This window comes from Oncorhynchus gorbuscha, linkage group LG10, assembly GCF_021184085.1.
Source record: "Oncorhynchus gorbuscha isolate QuinsamMale2020 ecotype Even-year linkage group LG10, OgorEven_v1.0, whole genome shotgun sequence".
Lineage (NCBI taxonomy): Eukaryota > Metazoa > Chordata > Actinopteri > Salmoniformes > Salmonidae > Oncorhynchus > Oncorhynchus gorbuscha.
In genome coordinates, this window is record NC_060182.1 from 97,410,174 (window position 1) to 97,433,941 (window position 23,768).

Sequence of the window (23,768 nt, forward strand, 5' to 3'; positions counted from 1 at the left end):
TATAGGACTACTACCTACTATAGGACTACTACCTACTATAGGACTACTACCTACTATAGAACTACTACCTACTATAGGACTACTATAGGACTACTACCTACTATAGGACTACTACCTACTATAGGACTACTATAGGACTACTACATACTATAGGACTACTACCTACTATAGGACTAATACATACTATAGGACTAGTACATACTATAGGACTACTACCTACTATTGGACTACTATAGGACTACTACATACTATAGGACTACTACCTACTATAGGACTACTATAGGACTAATACCTACTATAGGACTAAAACCTACTATAGAACTACTACCTTCTATAGAACTACTACCTACTATAGGACTACTACCTACTATAGGACTACTACCTACTATATGACTACTATAGAACTACTACCTACTATAGGACTACTATATGACTACTACCTACTATAGAACTACTACCTACTATAGAACTACTACCTACTATAGGACTACAACCTACTATAGGACTACTACCTACTATATGACTACTAACTACTATAGGACTACTATACGACTACTACCTACTATAGAACTACTACCTACTATAGAACTACTACCTACTATAGGACTACTACATACTATAGGATTACTACCTACTATATGACTACTAACTACTATAGGACTACTACCTACTATATGACTACTAACTACTATAGGACTACTATAGGACTACTACCTACTATAGAACTACTACCTACTATAGAACTACTACCTACTATAGGACTACTACATACTATAGGATTACTACCTACTATATGACCACAACCTACTATAGGACTAACGCCAGGGTAGTGGGTTCGATCCCCGGGACCACCCATACGTAGAATGTATGCACACATGACTGTAAGTCGCTTTGGATAAAAGCGTCTGCTAAATGGCATATATTATTATTATTATTATTATTATAGGACTACTACCTACTATATGACCACAACCTACTATAGGACTACTACCTACTATAGGACTACTACCTACTATAGGACTACTACCTACTATATGACCACAACCTACTATAGGACTACTACCTACTATAGGACTACTACCTACTATATGACTACTACCTACTATAGGACTACTACCTACTATAGGACTACTACCTACTATAGGACTACTAACTACTATAGGACTACTAACTACTATAGGACTACTACCTACTATAGGACTACTACCTACTATAGGACTTCTACCTAATATAGGATTACTACCTACTATAGGACTACTACATACTATAGGACTAATACCTACTATAGGACTACTATAGGACTACTACCTACTATATGACTACTAACTACTATAGGACTTCTACCTACTATATGACTACTAACTACTATAGGACTACTACCTAATATATGACTACTAACTACTATAGGATTACTACCTACTATATGACCACAACCTACTATAGGACTACTACCTACTATAGGACTACTAACTACTATAGGACTACTACCTACTATATGACCACAACCTACTATAGGACTACTACCTACTATATGACTACTAACTACTATAGGACTACTACCTACTGTAGGACTACTACCTACTATAGGACTACTACCTACTATAGAACTACTAACTACTATAGGACTACTATAGGACTACTACCTAATATATGACTACTACCTACTATAGGACTACTACCTACTATAGGACTACTACATACTATATGACTACTACCTACTATAGGACTACTACCTACTATAGGACTACTACCTACTATAGGACTACTATAGGACTACTACCCACTATAGAACAACTACCTACTATAGGACTACTACCTACTGTAGGACTACTACCTACTATAGGACTACTACCTACTATAGAACTACTACCTACTATAGGACTACTATAGGACTACTACCCACTATAAAACAACTACCTACTATAGGACTACTACCTACTATAGGGTTACTATAGGACTACTACCCACTATAGAACAACTACCTACTGTAGGACTACTACCTACTATAGGACTACTACCTACTATAGGACTAATACCAACTATATAACTACTACCTACTATAGGACTACTAACTACTATAGGACTACTATAGGAATACTACCCACTATAGAACAACTACCTACTATAGGACTACTACCTACTGTAGGACTAATACCTACTATAGGACTACTACCTACTATAGGAGTACTAACTACTATAGGACTACTAACTACTATAGGACTACTATATGACTACTACTTACTATATGACTACTACCTACTATATGACTACTATAGGACTACTACCTACTATAGAACTTCTACCTACTATAGAACTACTACCTACTATAGGACTACTAACTACTATAGGACTACTAACTACTATAGAACTACTACCTACTATAGAACCACTACCTACTATAGAACTACTACCTACTATAGGACTACTACCTACTATAGGACTACTATAGGACTACTACCTACTATAGGACTACTACCTACTATAGGACTACTATATGACTACTACCTACTATAGGACTACTAACTACTATAGGACTACTATAGGACTACTACCTACTATATGACTACTACCTACTATAGAACTACTACCTACTATAGGACTACTACCTACTATAGGACTACTATCTACTATATGACTACTATCTACTATAGGACTACTACCTACTTTAGGACTACTATAGGACTTCTACCTACTATAGATTTACATTACATTTAAGTCATTTAGCAGACGCTCTTATCCAAAGCGACTTACAAATTACTATAGGACTACTATCTACTATATGACTACTACCTATTATAGGACTACTACCTACTATAGGACTACTAACTACTATAGGACTACTACCTACTATAGGACTACTACCTACTGTAGGACTACTACCTACTATAGGACTACTACCTACTATATGACTACTATAGGACTACTATCTACTATAGGACTACTACCTACTTTAGGACTACTATAGGACTTCTACCTACTATAGATTTACATTACATTTAAGTCATTTAGCAGACGCTCTTATCCAAAGCGACTTACAAATTACTATAGGACTACTATCTACTATATGACTACTACCTATTATAGGACTACTACCTACTATAGGACTACTAACTACTATAGGACTACTACCTACTATAGGACTACTAACTACTATAGGACTACTACCTACTATAGGACTACTACCTATTATAGGACTACAACCTATTATAGGACTACAACCTATTATAGGACTACAACCTAGTATAGGACTACTACCCACTACTACCTACTATATAACTATTACCTACTATAGGACTACTACCCACTTTTGGACCACTACCTGATATAGGACGACTACCTACTATAGAACTACTACCTACTATAGGACTACTACCTACTATAGGACTACTACCTACTATAGGACTACTATAGGACTACTACCTACTATAGGACTACTACCTACTATAGGACTACTACCTACTATTTGTAAGTCGCTCTGGATAAGAGCGTCTGCTAAATGACTTAAATGTAAATGTAAATGTACTATAGAACTACTACCTACTATAGGACTACTACATACAATAGGACTACTACCTACTATAGGACTACTGTAGGACTACTACCTACTAAAGGACTACTATAGGACTACTACCTAATATAGGACTACTACCTAATATAGGACTACTACCTACCATAGGACTACTACCTACTATAGGACTACTATAGGACCACTACCTACTATAGGACTACTACCTAATATAGGACTACTACCTACTATAGGACTACTATAGGACTACTACCTACTATATAACTACTACCTAATATAGGACTACTATCTACTATAGGACTGCTACCTACTATAGGACTACTACCTACTATAGGACTACTACCTACTATAGGACTACTATAGGACTACTACATACTATAGGACTACTACCTACTATAGGACTACTATCTACTATAGGACTACTACATACTATAGGACTACTACCTACTATAGGACTACTACCTACTATAGGACTACTACCTACTATAGGACTACTAACTACTATAGGACTACTACCTACTATAGGACTACTACCTACTATAGGACTAATACCTACTATAGAACTACTGTCCTCTGTCCTCTAGTAGTGAACTAACCCCCTGTCCTCCAGATCACTAGTAGTGAACTAACCTCCTGTCCTCCAGACCACTAGTAGTGAACTAACCTCCTGTCCTCCAGACCAATAGTAGTGAACTAACCTCCTGTCCTCCAGACCACTAGTAGTGAAATAACCTCCTGTCCTCCAGACCACTAGTAGTGAACTAACCTCCTGTCCTCTGTCCTCTAGTAGTGAACTAACCTCCTGTCCTCTGTCCTCTAGTAGTGAACTAACCTCCTGTCCTTCAGACCACTAGTAGTGAACTAACCTCCTGTCCTCCAGACCACTAGTAGTGAACTAACCTCCTGTCCTCCAGACCACTAGTAGTGAACTAACCTCCTGTCCTCCAGACCACTAGTAGTGAACTAACCTCCTGTCCTCCAGACCACTAGTAGTGAACTAACCTCCTGTCCTCTGTCCTCTAGTAGTGAACTAACCCCCTGTCCTCCAGACCACTAGTAGTGAACTAACCTCCTGTCCTCCAGACCACTAGTAGCAAACTAACCTCCTGTCCTCTGTCCTCTAGTAGTGAACTAACCTCCTGTCCTCCAGACCACTAGTAGTGAACTAACCTCCTGTCCTCCAGACCACTAGTAGTGAACTAACCTCCTGTCCTCTGTCCTCTAGTAGTGAACTAACCCCCTGTCCTCCAGACCACTAGTAGTGAACTAACCTCCTGTCCTCTGTCCTCTAGTAGTGAACTAACCTCCTGTCCTCTGTCCTCTAGTAGTGAACTAACCTCCTGTCCTCTGTCCTCTAGTAGTGAACTAACCTTCTGTCCTCTAGTAGTGAACTAACCTCCTGTCCTCTGTCCTCTAGTTGTGCACTAACCTCCTGTCCTCTGTCCTCCAGACCACCAGTAGTGGCAGCAGCAGGATGAGTTCAGACGGGGGTGGCCGGCCGGCCAAGGTGGGTTCCCGGGTGGAGGTGATTGGCAAGGGGCACCGCGGAACAGTGGCATATATCGGTGCAACGCTCTTCTCCACAGGGAAGTGGGTGGGAGTGATCCTCGACGAGTCGAAGGGGAAGAACGATGGCACAGTCCAGGGGAAGAGATACTTCACCTGCCATGAGAACCATGGCATCTTCGTACGGCAGTCACAGGTAGGTACCACAACTGGTTTATGGTGACTATTATAAATGAACAGAACAGACAGGCCTGTGTGGGTTATGGTGACTATTATAAATGAACAGAACAGACAGAACAGACAGACCTGTGTGGGTTATGGTGACTATTATAAATGAACAGAACAGACAGACCTGTGTGGGTTATGGTGACTATTATAAATGAACAGAACAGACAGAACAGACAGAACAGACAGGCCTGTGTGGGTTATGGTGACTATTATAAATGAACAGAACAGACAGAACAGACAGACCTGTGTGGGTTATGGTGACTATTATAAATGAACAGAACAGACAGAACAGACAGACCTGTGTGGGTTATGGTGACTATTATAAATGAACAGAACAGACAGAACAGACAGGCCTGTGTGGGTTATGGTGACTATTATAAATGAACAGAACAGACAGAACAGACAGACCTGTGTGGGTTATGGTGACTATTATAAATGAACAGAACAGACAGAACAGACAGACCTGTGTGGGTTATGGTGACTATTATAAATGAACAGAACAGACAGGCCTGTGTGGGTTATGGTGACTATTATAAATGAACAGAACAGACAGAACAGACAGGCCTGTGTGGGTTATGGTGACTATTATAAATGAACAGAACAGACAGGCCTGTGTGGGTTATGGTGACTATTATAAATGAACAGAACAGACAGAACAGACAGGCCTGTGTGGGTTATGGTGACTATTATAAATGAACAGAACAGACAGAACAGACAGACCTGTGTGGGTTATGGTGACTATTATAAATGAACAGAACAGACAGAACAGACAGACCTGTGTGGGTTATGGTGACTATTATAAATGAACAGAACAGACAGAACAGACAGACCTGTGTGGGTTATGGTGACTATTATAAATGAACAGAACAGACAGACCTGTGTGGGTTATGGTGACTATTATAAATGAACAGAACAGACAGAACAGACAGACCTGTGTGGGTTATGGTGAGCCTGCAGTAGGTGTGAGCTACAAAGGTTGCTGTGGATACCAAAATAATTCATATTCAGTTGCTTTGTGATCAGATTTCATCCCTCTTACTCTCTCCTCTCCTCTTTCCCTCTCCTCTCCTCTCCTCTCCTCTCCTCTCCTCTCCTCTCCTCTCCTCTCCTCTCCTCTCCTCTCCTCTCCTCTCCTCTCCTCTCCTCTCCTCTCCTCTCCTCTCCTCTCCTCTCCTCTCCTCTGCTCTCCTCTCCTCTCCTCTCCTCTCCTCTCCTCTCCTCTCCTCTCCTCTCCTCCTCCCTCCATCAGATCCAACTGGTTGATGATGGAGCAGACACCACCTCTCCTGACACCCCAGAACCGGCCTCCAACAAGGTCCCCAAACACGGTGATGACACAGAGACAGAACGCACAGAGACAGAACACACAGAGACAGAACACACAGAGACAGAACCCCCCCGAGACAGAACACGAGACAATACACACAGAGACAGAACACACAGAAAGAGAACACAACGAGACAAAACACACAGAGACAAAACACACCGAGACAGAACACACAGAGACATATCACAGAGAGACAGAACACAGAGAGACAGAACACAGAGAGACAGAACACACAGAGACAAAACACACCGAGACAGAACACACAGAGACAGAACACAGAGAGACAGAACACACAGAGACAGAACACACAGAGACAGAACACAGAGAGACAGAACACACAGAAACAGAACACACAGAAACAGAACACAACGAGACAGAACACAGCGAGACAGAACACACAGAGACAGAACACACAGAGACAGAACACACAGAGACAGAACACAGAGAGACAGAACACAGAGAGACAGAACACAGAGAGACAGAACACAGAGACAGATCACAGAGAGAGATGACAGATCGCACAGAGACAGAACACAGAGAGACAGAACACAGAGACAGATCACAGAGAGAGATCACAGAGACAGATCGCACAGAGACAGAACACAGAGAGACAGAACACAGAGAGACAGAACACAGAGACAGATCACAGAGACAGATCGCACAGAGACAGAACACACCGAGATAGAACACACCGAGACAGAACACAGAGACAGAACACACCGAGACAGAACACACAGAGACAGAACACAATGAGATAGAACTCAACGAGACAGAACACACAGAGACAGAACACAGAGACAGAACACACAGAGACAGAACACAGAGACAGAACACACAGAGACAGAACACACAGAGACAGAACACACAGAGACAGAACACAGAGACAGAACACAGAGACAGAACACAGAGACAGAACACAGAGAGACAGAACACAGAGACAGATCACAGAGAGAGATCACAGAGACAGATCGCACAGAGACAGAACACACCGAGATAGAACACACCGAGACAGAACACAGAGACAGAACACACCGAGACAGAACACACAGAGACAGAACACAATGAGATAGAACTCAACGAGACAGAACACACAGAGACAGAACACAGAGACAGAACACACAGAGACAGAACACAGAGACAGAACACACAGAGACAGAACACACAGAGACAGAACACAGAGACAGAACACAGAGAGACAGAACACAGAGAGACAGAACACAGAGACAGATCACAGAGAGAGATCACAGAGACAGATCGCACAGAGACAGAACACACCGAGATAGAACACACCGAGACAGAACACAGAGACAGAACACACCGAGACAGAACACACAGAGACAGAACGCACAGAGACAGACCGCAGAGACAGAACATACAGAGACAGAACACAGAGACAGAACACACAGAGACAGAACACAATGAGATAGAACTCAACGAGACAGAACACACAGAGACAGAACACAGAGACAGAACACACAGAGACAGAACACACAGAGACAGAACGCAGAGACAGAACACACAGAGACAGAACACAGAGACAGAACACACAGAGACAGAACACAATGAGATAGAACTCAACGAGACAGAACACACAGAGACAGAACGCACAGAGACAGAACGCACAGAGACAGAATGCACAGAGACAGAACGCACAGAGACAGAACACACAGAGACAGAACACACAGAGACAGAACACACAGAGACAGAACACACCGAGACAGAACAAACCGAGACAGAACACAGAGACAGAACACACCGAGACAGAACACCGAGAGACAGAACACAGAGAGACAGAACACAGATACAGAACACATTGAGAAAGAACACACAGAGAGAACACACAGAGACAGAACACACAGAGAAGGAACACACCGAGACAGAACACAGAGACAGAACACAGAGACAGAACACACAGAGACAGAACACACCGAGACAGACACAGAGACAGAACACAGAGACAGAACACACTGAGACAGAACACACCGAGACAGAACACACCGAGACAGAACACAGAGAGACAGAACACAGAGAGACAGAACACAGAGAGACAGAACACAAAGACAGAACACATTAGGAAAGAACACACAGAGAGAACACACAGAGACAGAACACAGAGACAGAACACAGAGACAGAACACACAGAGACAGAACACACCGAGACAGAACACAGAGACAGAACACAGAGACAGAACACACCGAGACAGAACACACTGAGACAGAACACAGAGAGACAGAACACAGAGAGACAGAACACAGAGACAGAACACACAGAGACAGAACACACCAAGACAGAACACAAAGACAGAACACAGAGACAGAACACAGAGACAGAACACACCGAGACAGAACACACCGAGACAGAACACAGAGAGACAGAACACACAGAGACAGAACACAGAGAGACAGAACACACAGAGAGAGAACACACAGAGACAGAACACACAGAGACAGAACACACAGAGACAGAACACACCGAGACAGAACACAGAGAGACAGAACACAGAGAGACAGAACACAGAGACAGAACACATTGAGAAAGAACACACAGAGAGAGAACACACAGAGACAGAACACACAGAGAAGGAACACGCCGAGACAGAACACAGAGACAGAACACAGAGACAGAACACAGAGAGACAGAACACAGAGAGACAGAACACAAAGAGACCGAACACAGAGAGACAGAACACACCGAGACAGAACACAGAGACAGAACACAGAGAGACAGAACACAGAGAGACAGAACACAGAGAGACAGAACACAAAGACAGAACACATTAAGAAAGAACACACAGAGAGAGAACACACAGAGAAAGAACACATAGACAGAACACAGAGACAGAACACAGAGACAGAACACACCGAGACAGAACACAGAGAGACAGAACACACAGAGACAGAACACAGAGAGACAGAACACACAGAGAGAGAACACACAGAGACAGAACACACAGAGACAGAACACACCGAGACAGAACACACCGAGACAGAACACAGAGAGACAGAACACAGAGAGACAGAACACAGAGAGACAGAACACAGAGACAGAACACATTGAGAAAGAACACACAGAGAGAGAACACACAGAGACAGAACACACAGAGAAGGAACACACCGAGACAGAACACAGAGACAGAACACAGAGAGACAGAACACAGAGACAGATCACAGAGAGAGATCACAGAGACAGATCGCACAGAGACAGAACACACCGAGATAGAACACACCGAGACAGAACACAGAGACAGAACACACCGAGACAGAACACACAGAGACAGAACGCACAGAGACAGAACGCAGAGACAGAACATACAGAGACAGAACACAGAGACAGAACACACAGAGACAGAACACAGAGACAGACACAGAGACAGAACACAGAGACAGAACACACTGAGACAGAACACACCGAGACAGAACACACCGAGACAGAACACAGAGAGACAGAACACAGAGAGACAGAACACAGAGAGACAGAACACAAAGACAGAACACATTAGGAAAGAACACACAGACAGAACACACAGAGACAGAACGCACAGAGACAGAACGCAGAGACAGAACATACAGAGACAGAACACAGAGACAGAACACACAGAGACAGAACACAATGAGATAGAACTCAACGAGACAGAACACACAGAGACAGAACACAGAGACAGAACACACAGAGACAGAACACACAGAGACAGAACGCAGAGACAGAACACACAGAGACAGAACACACAGAGACAGAACACAGAGACAGAACACACAGAGACAGAACACAATGAGATAGAACTCAACGAGACAGAACACACAGAGACAGAACGCACAGAGACAGAACGCACAGAGACAGAACGCACAGAGACAGAACGCACAGAGACAGAACACACAGAGACAGAACACACAGAGACAGAACACACAGAGACAGAACACACTGAGACAGAACACACCGAGACAGAACACACCGAGACAGAACACAGAGAGACAGAACACAGAGAGACAGAACACAGAGAGACAGAACACAAAGACAGAACACATTAGGAAAGAACACACAGAGAGAACACACAGAGACAGAACACAGAGACAGAACACAGAGACAGAACACACAGAGACAGAACACACCGAGACAGAACACAGAGACAGAACACAGAGACAGAACACACCGAGACAGAACACACTGAGACAGAACACAGAGAGACAGAACACAGAGAGACAGAACACAGAGACAGAACACACAGAGACAGAACACACCAAGACAGAACACAAAGACAGAACACAGAGACAGAACACAGAGACAGAACACACCGAGACAGAACACACCGAGACAGAACACAGAGAGACAGAACACACAGAGACAGAACACAGAGAGACAGAACACACAGAGAGAGAACACACACAGAGACAGAACACACAGAGACAGAACACACAGAGACAGAACACACCGAGACAGAACACAGAGAGACAGAACACACAGAGACAGAACACAGAGAGACAGAACACACAGAGAGAGAACACACAGAGACAGAACACACAGAGACAGAACACACCGAGACAGAACACACCGAGACAGAACACAGAGAGACAGAACACAGAGAGACAGAACACAGAGAGACAGAACACAGAGACAGAACACATTGAGAAAGAACACACAGAGAGAGAACACACAGAGACAGAACACACAGAGAAGGAACACACCGAGACAGAACACAGAGACAGAACACAGAGAGACAGAACACAGAGAGACAGAACACAGAGACAGATCACAGAGAGAGATCACAGAGACAGATCGCACAGAGACAGAACACACCGAGATAGAACACACCGAGACCGAACACAGAGACAGAACACACCGAGACAGAACACACAGAGACAGAACGCACAGAGACAGAACGCAGAGAGACAGAACATACAGAGACAGAACACAGAGACAGAACACACAGAGACAGAACACAATGAGATAGAACTCAACGAGACAGAACACACAGAGACAGAACACAGAGACAGAACACACAGAGACAGAACACACAGAGACAGAACGCAGAGACAGAACACACAGAGACAGAACACACAGAGACAGAACACAGAGACAGAACACACAGAGACAGAACACAATGAGATAGAACTCAACGAGACAGAACACACAGAGACAGAACGCACAGAGACAGAACGCACAGAGACAGAACGCACAGAGACAGAACGCACAGAGACAGAACACACAGAGACAGAACACACAGAGACAGAACACACAGAGACAGAACAAACCGAGACAGAACACAGAGACAGAACACACCGAGACAGAACACAGAGAGACAGAACACAGAGAGACAGAACACAGATACAGAACACATTGAGAAAGAACACACAGAGAGAGAACACACAGAGACAGAACACACAGAGAAGGAACACACCGAGACAGAACACAGAGACAGAACACAGAGACAGAACACACAGAGACAGAACACAGAGACAGACACAGAGACAGAACACAGAGACAGAACACACTGAGACAGAACACACCGAGACAGAACACACCGAGACAGAACACAGAGAGACAGAACACAGAGAGACAGAACACAGAGAGACAGAACACAAAGACAGAACACATTAGGAAAGAACACACAGACAGAACACACAGAGACAGAACGCACAGAGACAGAACGCAGAGACAGAACATACAGAGACAGAACACAGAGACAGAACACACAGAGACAGAACACAATGAGATAGAACTCAACGAGACAGAACACACAGAGACAGAACACAGAGACAGAACACACAGAGACAGAACACACAGAGACAGAACGCAGAGACAGAACACACAGAGACAGAACACACAGAGACAGAACACAGAGACAGAACACACAGAGACAGAACACAATGAGATAGAACTCAACGAGACAGAACACACAGAGACAGAACGCACAGAGACAGAACGCACAGAGACAGAACGCACAGAGACAGAACAGCACAGAGACAGAACACACAGAGACAGAACACACAGAGACAGAACACACAGAGACAGAACACACTGAGACAGAACACACCGAGACAGAACACACCGAGACAGAACACAGAGAGACAGAACACAGAGAGACAGAACACAGAGAGACAGAACACAAAGACAGAACACATTAGGAAAGAACACACAGAGAGAACACACAGAGACAGAACACAGAGACAGAACACACCGAGACAGAACACAGAGACAGAGACAGAACACACCAGAGACAGAACACAGAGACAGAACACAGAGACAGAACACACCGAGACAGAACACACTGAGACAGAACACAGAGAGACAGAACACAGAGAGACAGAACACAGAGACAGAACACACAGAGACAGAACACACAGAGACAGAACACACAGAGACAGAACACACAGAGACAGAACACACAGAGACAGAACAAACCGAGACAGAACACAGAGACAGAACACACCGAGACAGAACACAGAGAGACAGAACACAGAGAGACAGAACACAGATACAGAACACATTGAGAAAGAACACACAGAGAGAGAACACACAGAGACAGAACACACAGAGAAGGAACACACCGAGACAGAACACAGAGACAGAACACAGAGACAGAACACACAGAGACAGAACACAGAGACAGACACAGAGACAGAACACAGAGACAGAACACACTGAGACAGAACACACCGAGACAGAACACACCGAGACAGAACACAGAGAGACAGAACACAGAGAGACAGAACACAGAGAGACAGAACACAAAGACAGAACACATTAGGAAAGAACACACAGACAGAACACACAGAGACAGAACGCACAGAGACAGAACGCAGAGACAGAACATACAGAGACAGAACACAGAGACAGAACACACAGAGACAGAACACAATGAGATAGAACTCAACGAGACAGAACACACAGAGACAGAACACAGAGACAGAACACACAGAGACAGAACACACAGAGACAGAACGCAGAGACAGAACACACAGAGACAGAACACACAGAGACAGAACACAGAGACAGAACACACAGAGACAGAACACAATGAGATAGAACTCAACGAGACAGAACACACAGAGACAGAACGCACAGAGACAGAACGCACAGAGACAGAACGCACAGAGACAGAACGCACAGAGACAGAACACACAGAGACAGAACACACAGAGACAGAACACACAGAGACAGAACACACTGAGACAGAACACACCGAGACAGAACACACCGAGACAGAACACAGAGAGACAGAACACAGAGAGACAGAACACAGAGAGACAGAACACAAAGACAGAACACATTAGGAAAGAACACACAGAGAGAACACACAGAGACAGAACACAGAGACAGAACACAGAGACAGAACACACAGAGACAGAACACACCGAGACAGAACACAGAGACAGAACACAGAGACAGAACACACCGAGACAGAACACACTGAGACAGAACACAGAGAGACAGAACACAGAGAGACAGAACACAGAGACAGAACACACAGAGACAGAACACACCAAGACAGAACACAAAGACAGAACACAGAGACAGAACACAGAGACAGAACACACCGAGACAGAACACACCGAGACAGAACACAGAGAGACAGAACACACAGAGACAGAACACAGAGAGACAGAACACACAGAGAGAGAACACACAGAGACAGAACACACAGAGACAGAACACACAGAGACAGAACACACCGAGACAGAACACAGAGAGACAGAACACACAGAGACAGAACACAGAGAGACAGAACACACAGAGAGAGAACACACAGAGACAGAACACACAGAGACAGAACACACCGAGACAGAACACACCGAGACAGAACACAGAGAGACAGAACACAGAGAGACAGAACACAGAGAGACAGAACACAGAGACAGAACACATTGAGAAAGAACACACAGAGAGAGAACACACAGAGACAGAACACACAGAGAAGGAACACACCGAGACAGAACACAGAGACAGAACACAGAGAGACAGAACACAGAGAGACAGAACACAGAGACAGATCACAGAGAGAGATCACAGAGACAGATCGCACAGAGACAGAACACACCGAGATAGAACACACCGAGACCGAACACAGAGACAGAACACACCGAGACAGAACACACAGAGACAGAACGCACAGAGACAGAACGCAGAGACAGAACATACAGAGACAGAACACAGAGACAGAACACACAGAGACAGAACACAATGAGATAGAACTCAACGAGACAGAACACACAGAGACAGAACACAGAGACAGAACACACAGAGACAGAACACACAGAGACAGAACGCAGAGACAGAACACACAGAGACAGAACACACAGAGACAGAACACAGAGACAGAACACACAGAGACAGAACACAATGAGATAGAACTCAACGAGACAGAACACACAGAGACAGAACGCACAGAGACAGAACGCACAGAGACAGAACGCACAGAGACAGAACGCACAGAGACAGAACACACAGAGACAGAACACACAGAGACAGAACACACAGAGACAGAACACACAGAGACAGAACAAACCGAGACAGAACACAGAGACAGAACACACCGAGACAGAACACAGAGAGACAGAACACAGAGAGACAGAACACAGATACAGAACACATTGAGAAAGAACACACAGAGAGAGAACACACAGAGACAGAACACACAGAGAAGGAACACACCGAGACAGAACACAGAGACAGAACACAGAGACAGAACACACAGAGACAGAACACAGAGACAGACACAGAGACAGAACACAGAGACAGAACACACTGAGACAGAACACACCGAGACAGAACACACCGAGACAGAACACAGAGAGACAGAACACAGAGAGACAGAACACAGAGAGACAGAACACAAAGACAGAACACATTAGGAAAGAACACACAGACAGAACACACAGAGACAGAACGCACAGAGACAGAACGCAGAGACAGAACATACAGAGACAGAACACAGAGACAGAACACACAGAGACAGAACACAATGAGATAGAACTCAACGAGACAGAACACACAGAGACAGAACACAGAGACAGAACACACAGAGACAGAACACACAGAGACAGAACGCAGAGACAGAACACACAGAGACAGAACACACAGAGACAGAACACAGAGACAGAACACACAGAGACAGAACACAATGAGATAGAACTCAACGAGACAGAACACACAGAGACAGAACGCACAGAGACAGAACGCACAGAGACAGAACGCACAGAGACAGAACGCACAGAGACAGAACACACAGAGACAGAACACACAGAGACAGAACACACAGAGACAGAACACACTGAGACAGAACACACCGAGACAGAACACACCGAGACAGAACACAGAGAGACAGAACACAGAGAGACAGAACACAGAGAGACAGAACACAAAGACAGAACACATTAGGAAAGAACACACAGAGAGAACACACAGAGACAGAACACAGAGACAGAACACAGAGACAGAACACACAGAGACAGAACACACCGAGACAGAACACAGAGACAGAACACAGAGACAGAACACACCGAGACAGAACACACTGAGACAGAACACAGAGAGACAGAACACAGAGAGACAGAACACAGAGACAGAACACACAGAGACAGAACACACCAAGACAGAACACAAAGACAGAACACAGAGACAGAACACAGAGACAGAACACACCGAGACAGAACACACCGAGACAGAACACAGAGAGACAGAACACACAGAGACAGAACACAGAGAGACAGAACACACAGAGAGAGAACACACAGAGACAGAACACACAGAGACAGAACACACAGAGACAGAACACAGAGAGACAGAACACAGAGAGACAGAACACAGAGACAGAACACATTGAGAAAGAACACACAGAGAGAGAACACACAGAGACAGAACACACAGAGAAGGAACACGCCGAGACAGAACACAGAGACAGAACACAGAGACAGAACACAGAGAGACAGAACACAGAGAGACAGAACACAAAGAGACCGAACACAGAGAGACAGAACACACCGAGACAGAACACAGAGACAGAACACAGAGAGACAGAACACAGAGAGACAGAACACAGAGAGACAGAACACAAAGACAGAACACATTAAGAAAGAACACACAGAGAGAGAACACACAGAGAAAGAACACATAGACAGAACACAGAGACAGAACACAGAGACAGAACACACCGAGACAGAACACAGAGAGACAGAACACACAGAGACAGAACACAGAGAGACAGAACACACAGAGAGAGAACACACAGAGACAGAACACACAGAGACAGAACACACCGAGACAGAACACACCGAGACAGAACACAGAGAGACAGAACACAGAGAGACAGAACACAGAGAGACAGAACACAGAGACAGAACACATTGAGAAAGAACACACAGAGAGAGAACACACAGAGACAGAACACACAGAGAAGGAACACACCGAGACAGAACACAGAGACAGAACACAGAGAGACAGAACACAGAGAGACAGAACACAGAGACAGATCACAGAGAGAGATCACAGAGACAGATCGCACAGAGACAGAACACACCGAGATAGAACACACCGAGACAGAACACAGAGACAGAACACACCGAGACAGAACACACAGAGACAGAACGCACAGAGACAGAACGCAGAGACAGAACATACAGAGACAGAACACAGAGACAGAACACACAGAGACAGAACACAATGAGATAGAACTCAACGAGACAGAACACACAGAGACAGAACACAGAGACAGAACACACAGAGACAGAACACACAGAGACAGAACGCAGAGACAGAACACACAGAGACAGAACACACAGAGACAGAACACAGAGACAGAACACACAGAGACAGAACACAATGAGATAGAACTCAACGAGACAGAACACACAGAGACAGAACGCACAGAGACAGAACGCACAGAGACAGAACGCACAGAGACAGAACACACAGAGACAGAACACACAGAGACAGAACACACAGAGACAGAACAAACCGAGACAGAACACAGAGACAGAACACACCGAGACAGAACACAGAGAGACAGAACACAGAGAGACAGAACACAGATACAGAACACATTGAGAAAGAACACACAGAGAGAGAACACACAGAGACAGAACACACAGAGAAGGAACACACCGAGACAGAACACAGAGACAGAACACAGAGACAGAACACACAGAGACAGAACACACCGAGACAGACACAGAGACAGAACACAGAGACAGAACACACTGAGACAGAACACACCGAGACAGAACACACCGAGACAGAACACAGAGAGACAGAACACAGAGAGACAGAACACAGAGAGACAGAACACAAAGACAGAACACATTAGGAAAGAACACACAGAGAGAACACACAGAGACAGAACACAGAGACAGAACACAGAGACAGAACACACAGAGACAGAACACACCGAGACAGAACACAAAGACAGAACACATTAGGAAAGAACACACAGAGAGAACACACAGAGACAGAACACAGAGACAGAACACAGAGACAGAACACACAGAGACAGAACACACCGAGACAGAACACAGAGACAGAACACAGAGACAGAACACACCGAGACAGAACACACTGAGACAGAACACAGAGAGACAGAACACAGAGAGACAGAACACAGAGACAGAACACACAGAGACAGAACACACCGAGACAGAACACAAAGACAGAACACAGAGACAGAACACAGAGACAGAACACACCGAGACAGAACACACCGAGACAGAACACAGAGAGACAGAACACACAGAGACAGAACACAGAGAGACAGAACACACAGAGAGAGAACACACAGAGACAGAACACACAGAGACAGAACACACAGAGACAGAACACACCGAGACAGAACACAGAGAGACAGAACACAGAGAGACAGAACACAGAGACAGAACACATTGAGAAAGAACACACAGAGAGAGAGAACACACAGAGACAGAACACACAGAGAAGGAACACGCCGAGACAGAACACAGAGACAGAACACAGAGACAGAACACAGAGAGACAGAACACAGAGAGACAGAACACAAAGAGACCGAACACAGAGAGACAGAACACACCGAGACAGAACACAGAGACAGAACACAGAGAGACAGAACACAGAGAGACAGAACACAGAGAGACAGAACACAAAGACAGAACACATTAAGAAAGAACACACAGAGAGAGAACACACAGAGAAAGAACACATAGACAGAACACAGAGACAGAACACAGAGACAGAACACACCGAGACAGAACACAGAGAGACAGAACACACAGAGACAGAACACAGAGAGACAGAACACACAGAGAGAGAACACACAGAGACAGAACACACAGAGACAGAACACACCGAGACAGAACACACCGAGACAGAACACAGAGAGACAGAACACAGAGAGACAAAACACAGAGAGACAGAACACAGAGACAGAACACATTGAGAAAGAACACACAGAGAGAGAACACACAGAGACAGAACACACAGAGAAGGAACACACCGAGACAGAACACAGAGACAGAACACAGAGAGACAGAACACAGAGAGACAGAACACAGAGACAGATCACAGAGAGAGATCACAGAGACAGATCGCACAGAGACAGAACACACCGAGATAGAACACACCGAGACCGAACACAGAGACAGAACACACCGAGACAGAACACACAGAGACAGAACGCACAGAGACAGAACGCAGAGACAGAACATACAGAGACAGAACACAGAGACAGAACACACAGAGACAGAACACAATGAGATAGAACTCAACGAGACAGAACACACAGAGACAGAACACAGAGACAGAACACACAGAGACAGAACACACAGAGACAGAACGCAGAGACAGAACATACAGAGACAGAACACACAGAGACAGAACACAGAGACAGAACACACAGAGACAGAACACAATGAGATAGAACTCAACGAGACAGAACACACAGAGACAGAACGCACAGAGACAGAACGCACAGAGACAGAACGCACAGAGACAGAACGCACAGAGACAGAACACACAGAGACAGAACACACAGAGACAGAACACACAGAGACAGAACAAACCGAGACAGAACACAGAGACAGAACACACCGAGACAGAACACAGAGAGACAGAACACAGAGAGACAGAACACAGATACAGAACACATTGAGAAAGAACACACAGAGAGAGAACACACAGAGACAGAACACACAGAGAAGGAACACACCGAGACAGAACACAGAGACAGAACACAGAGACAGAACACACAGAGACAGAACACAGAGACAGACACAGAGACAGAACACAGAGACAGAACACACTGAGACAGAACACACCGAGACAGAACACACCGAGACAGAACACAGAGAGACAGAACACAGAGAGACAGAACACAGAGAGACAGAACACAAAGACAGAACACATTAGGAAAGAACACACAGAGAGAACACACAGAGACAGAACACAGAGACAGAACACAGAGACAGAACACACAGAGACAGAACACACCGAGACAGAACACAGAGACAGAACACAGAGACAGAACACACCGAGACAGAACACACTGAGACAGAACACAGAGAGACAGAACACAGAGAGACAGAACACAGAGACAGAACACACAGAGACAGAACACACCGAGACAGAACACAAACACAGAACACAGAGACAGAACACAGAGACAGAACACACCGAGACAGAACACACCGAGACAGAACACATAGAGACAGAACACACAGAGACAGAACACAGAGAGACAGAACACACAGAGAGAGAACACACAGAGACAGAACACACAGAGACAGAACACACCGAGACAGAACACACCGAGACAGAACACAGAGAGACAGAACACAGAGAGACAGAACACAGAGACAGAACACATTGAGAAAGAACACACAGAGAGAGAGAACACACAGAGACAGAACACACAGAGAAGGAACACGCCGAGACAGAACACAATGACAGAACACAGAGACAGAACACAGAGAGACAGAACACAGAGAGACAGAACACAAAGAGACCGAACACAGAGAGACAGAACACAGAGAGACAGAACACAAAGACAGAACACATTAGGAAAGAACACACAGAGAGAACACACAGAGACAGAACACAGAGACAGAACACAGAGACAGAACACACAGAGACAGAACACACCGAGACAGAACACAGAGACAGAACACAGAGACAGAACACACCGAGACAGAACACACTGAGACAGAACACAGAGAGACAGAACACAGAGAGACAGAACACAGAGACAGAACACACAGAGACAGAACACACCGAGACAGAACACAAACACAGAACACAGAGACAGAACACAGAGACAGAACACACCGAGACAGAACACACCGAGACAGAACACATAGAGACAGAACACACAGAGACAGAACACAGAGAGACAGAACACACAGAGAGAGAACACACAGAGACAGAACACACAGAGACAGAACACACCGAGACAGAACACACCGAGACAGAACACAGAGAGACAGAACACAGAGAGACAGAACACAGAGACAGAACACATTGAGAAAGAACACACAGAGAGAGAGAACACACAGAGACAGAACACACAGAGAAGGAACACGCCGAGACAGAACACAATGACAGAACACAGAGACAGAACACAGAGAGACAGAACACAGAGAGACAGAACACAAAGAGACCGAACACAGAGAGACAGAACACACCGAGACAGAACACAGAGACAGAACACAGAGAGACAGAACACAGAGAGACAGAACACAGAGAGACAGAACACAAAGACAGAACACATTAAGAATGAACACACAGAGAGAGAACACACAGAGAAAGAACACATAGACAGAACACAGAGACAGAACACAGAGACAGAACACACCGAGACAGAACACAGAGAGACAGAACACACAGAGACAGAACACAGAGAGACAGAACACACAGAGAGAGAACACACAGAGACAGAACACACAGAGACAGAACACACCGAGACAGAACACACCGAGACAGAACACAGAGAGACAGAACACAGAGAGACAGAACACAGAGACAGAACACATTGAGAAAGAACACACAGAGAGAGAACACACAGAGAAGGAACACACCGAGACAGAACACAGAGACAGAACACACCGAGACAGAACACACCGAGACAGAACACAGAGAGACAGAACACAGAGAGACAGAACACAGAGACAGAACACATTGAGAAAGAACACACAGAGAGAGAACACACAGAGAAGGAACACACCGAGACAGAACACAGAGACAGAACACAGAGAGACAGAACACAGAGAGACAGAACACAGATACAGATCACAGAGAGAGATCACAGAGACAGATCGCACAGAGACAGAACACACCGAGATAGAACACACCGAGACAGAACACAGAGACAGAACACACCGAGACAGAACACACAGAGACAGAACGCACAGAGACAGAACATACAGAGACAGAACACAGAGACAGAACACACAGAGACAGAACACAATGAGATAGAACTCAACGAGACAGAACACACAGAGACAGAACACAGAGACAGAACACACAGAGACAGAACACACAGAGACAGAACGCAGAGACAGAACACACAGAGACAGAACACAGAGACAGAACACACAGAGACAGAACACAATGAGATAGAACTCAACGAGACAGAACGCACAGAGACAGAACGCACAGAGACAGAACGCACAGAGACAGAACGCACAGAGACAGAACGCACAGAGACAGAACACACAGAGACAGAACACACAGAGACAGAACACACAGAGACAGAACAAACCGAGACAGAACACAGAGACAGAACACACCGAGACAGAACACAGAGAGACAGAACACAGAGAGACAGAACACAGATACAGAACACATTGAGAAAGAACACACAGAGAGAGAACACACAGAGACAGAACACACAGAGAAGGAACACACCGAGACAGAACACAGAGACAGAACACAGAGACAGAACACACAGAGACAGAACACACCGAGACAGACACAGAGACAGAACACAGAGACAGAACACACTGAGACAGAACACACTGAGACAGAACACACCGAGACAGAACACACCGAGACAGAACACAGAGAGACAGAACACAGAGAGACAGAACACAGAGAGACAGAACACAAAGACAGAACACATTAGGAAAGAACACACAGAGAGAACACACAGAGACAGAACACAGAGACAGAACACAGAGACAGAACACACAGAGACAGAACACACCGAGACAGAACACAGAGACAGAACACAGAGACAGAACACACCGAGACAGAACACACTGAGAAAGAACACACAGAGAGAGAACACACAGAGACAGAACACACAGAGAAGGAACACACCGAGACAGAACACAGAGACAGAACACAGAGACAGAACACACAGAGACAGAACACACCGAGACAGACACAGAGACAGAACACAGAGACAGAACACACTGAGACAGAACACACCGAGACAGAACACACCGAGACAGAACACAGAGAGACAGAACACAGAGAGACAGAACACAGAGAGACAGAACACAAAGACAGAACACATTAGGAAAGAACACACAGAGAGAACACACAGAGACAGAACACAGAGACAGAACACAGAGACAGAACACACAGAGACAGAACACACCGAGACAGAACACAGAGACAGAACACAGAGACAGAACACACCGAGACAGAACACACTGAGACAGAACACAGAGAGACAGAACACAGAGAGACAGAACACAGAGACAGAACACACAGAGACAGAACACACCGAGACAGAACACATTGAGAAAGAACACACAGAGAGAGAACACACAGAGACAGAACACACAGAGAAGGAACACGCCGAGACAGAACACAGAGACAGAACACAGAGACAGAACACAGAGAGACAGAACACAGAGAGACAGAACACAAAGAGACCGAACACAGAGAGACAGAACACACCGAGACAGAACACAGAGACAGAACACAGAGAGACAGAACACAGAGAGACAGAACACAGAGAGACAGAACACAAAGACAGAACACATTAAGAAAGAACACACAGAGAGAGAACACACAGAGAAAGAACACATAGACAGAACACAGAGACAGAACACAGAGACAGAACACACAGAGACAGAACACACCGAGACAGAACACAGAGACAGAACACAGAGACAGAACACACCGAGACAGAACACACTGAGAAAGAACACACAGAGAGAGAACACACAGAGACAGAACACACAGAGAAGGAACACACCGAGACAGAACACAGAGACAGA

General features: G+C 45.1%; 1 protein-coding gene across 8 annotated transcripts in view; it reads left to right on the forward strand.

Annotated features, from left to right (window-relative positions):
* LOC124046819 (dynactin subunit 1-like) overlaps window positions 1-23,768 on the forward strand; it is an 808,447-nt gene that overhangs the window by 7,943 nt on the left and 776,736 nt on the right. For all 8 annotated transcript variants that reach the window (XM_046367577.1, XM_046367575.1, XM_046367576.1 and 5 more), the window contains exons 2-3: window positions 4,977-5,228; window positions 6,510-6,588. In XM_046367577.1, the coding sequence (XP_046223533.1) occupies window positions 4,977-5,228; window positions 6,510-6,588 (331 nt within the window). The remainder of the gene's footprint in view (window positions 1-4,976; window positions 5,229-6,509; window positions 6,589-23,768) is intronic.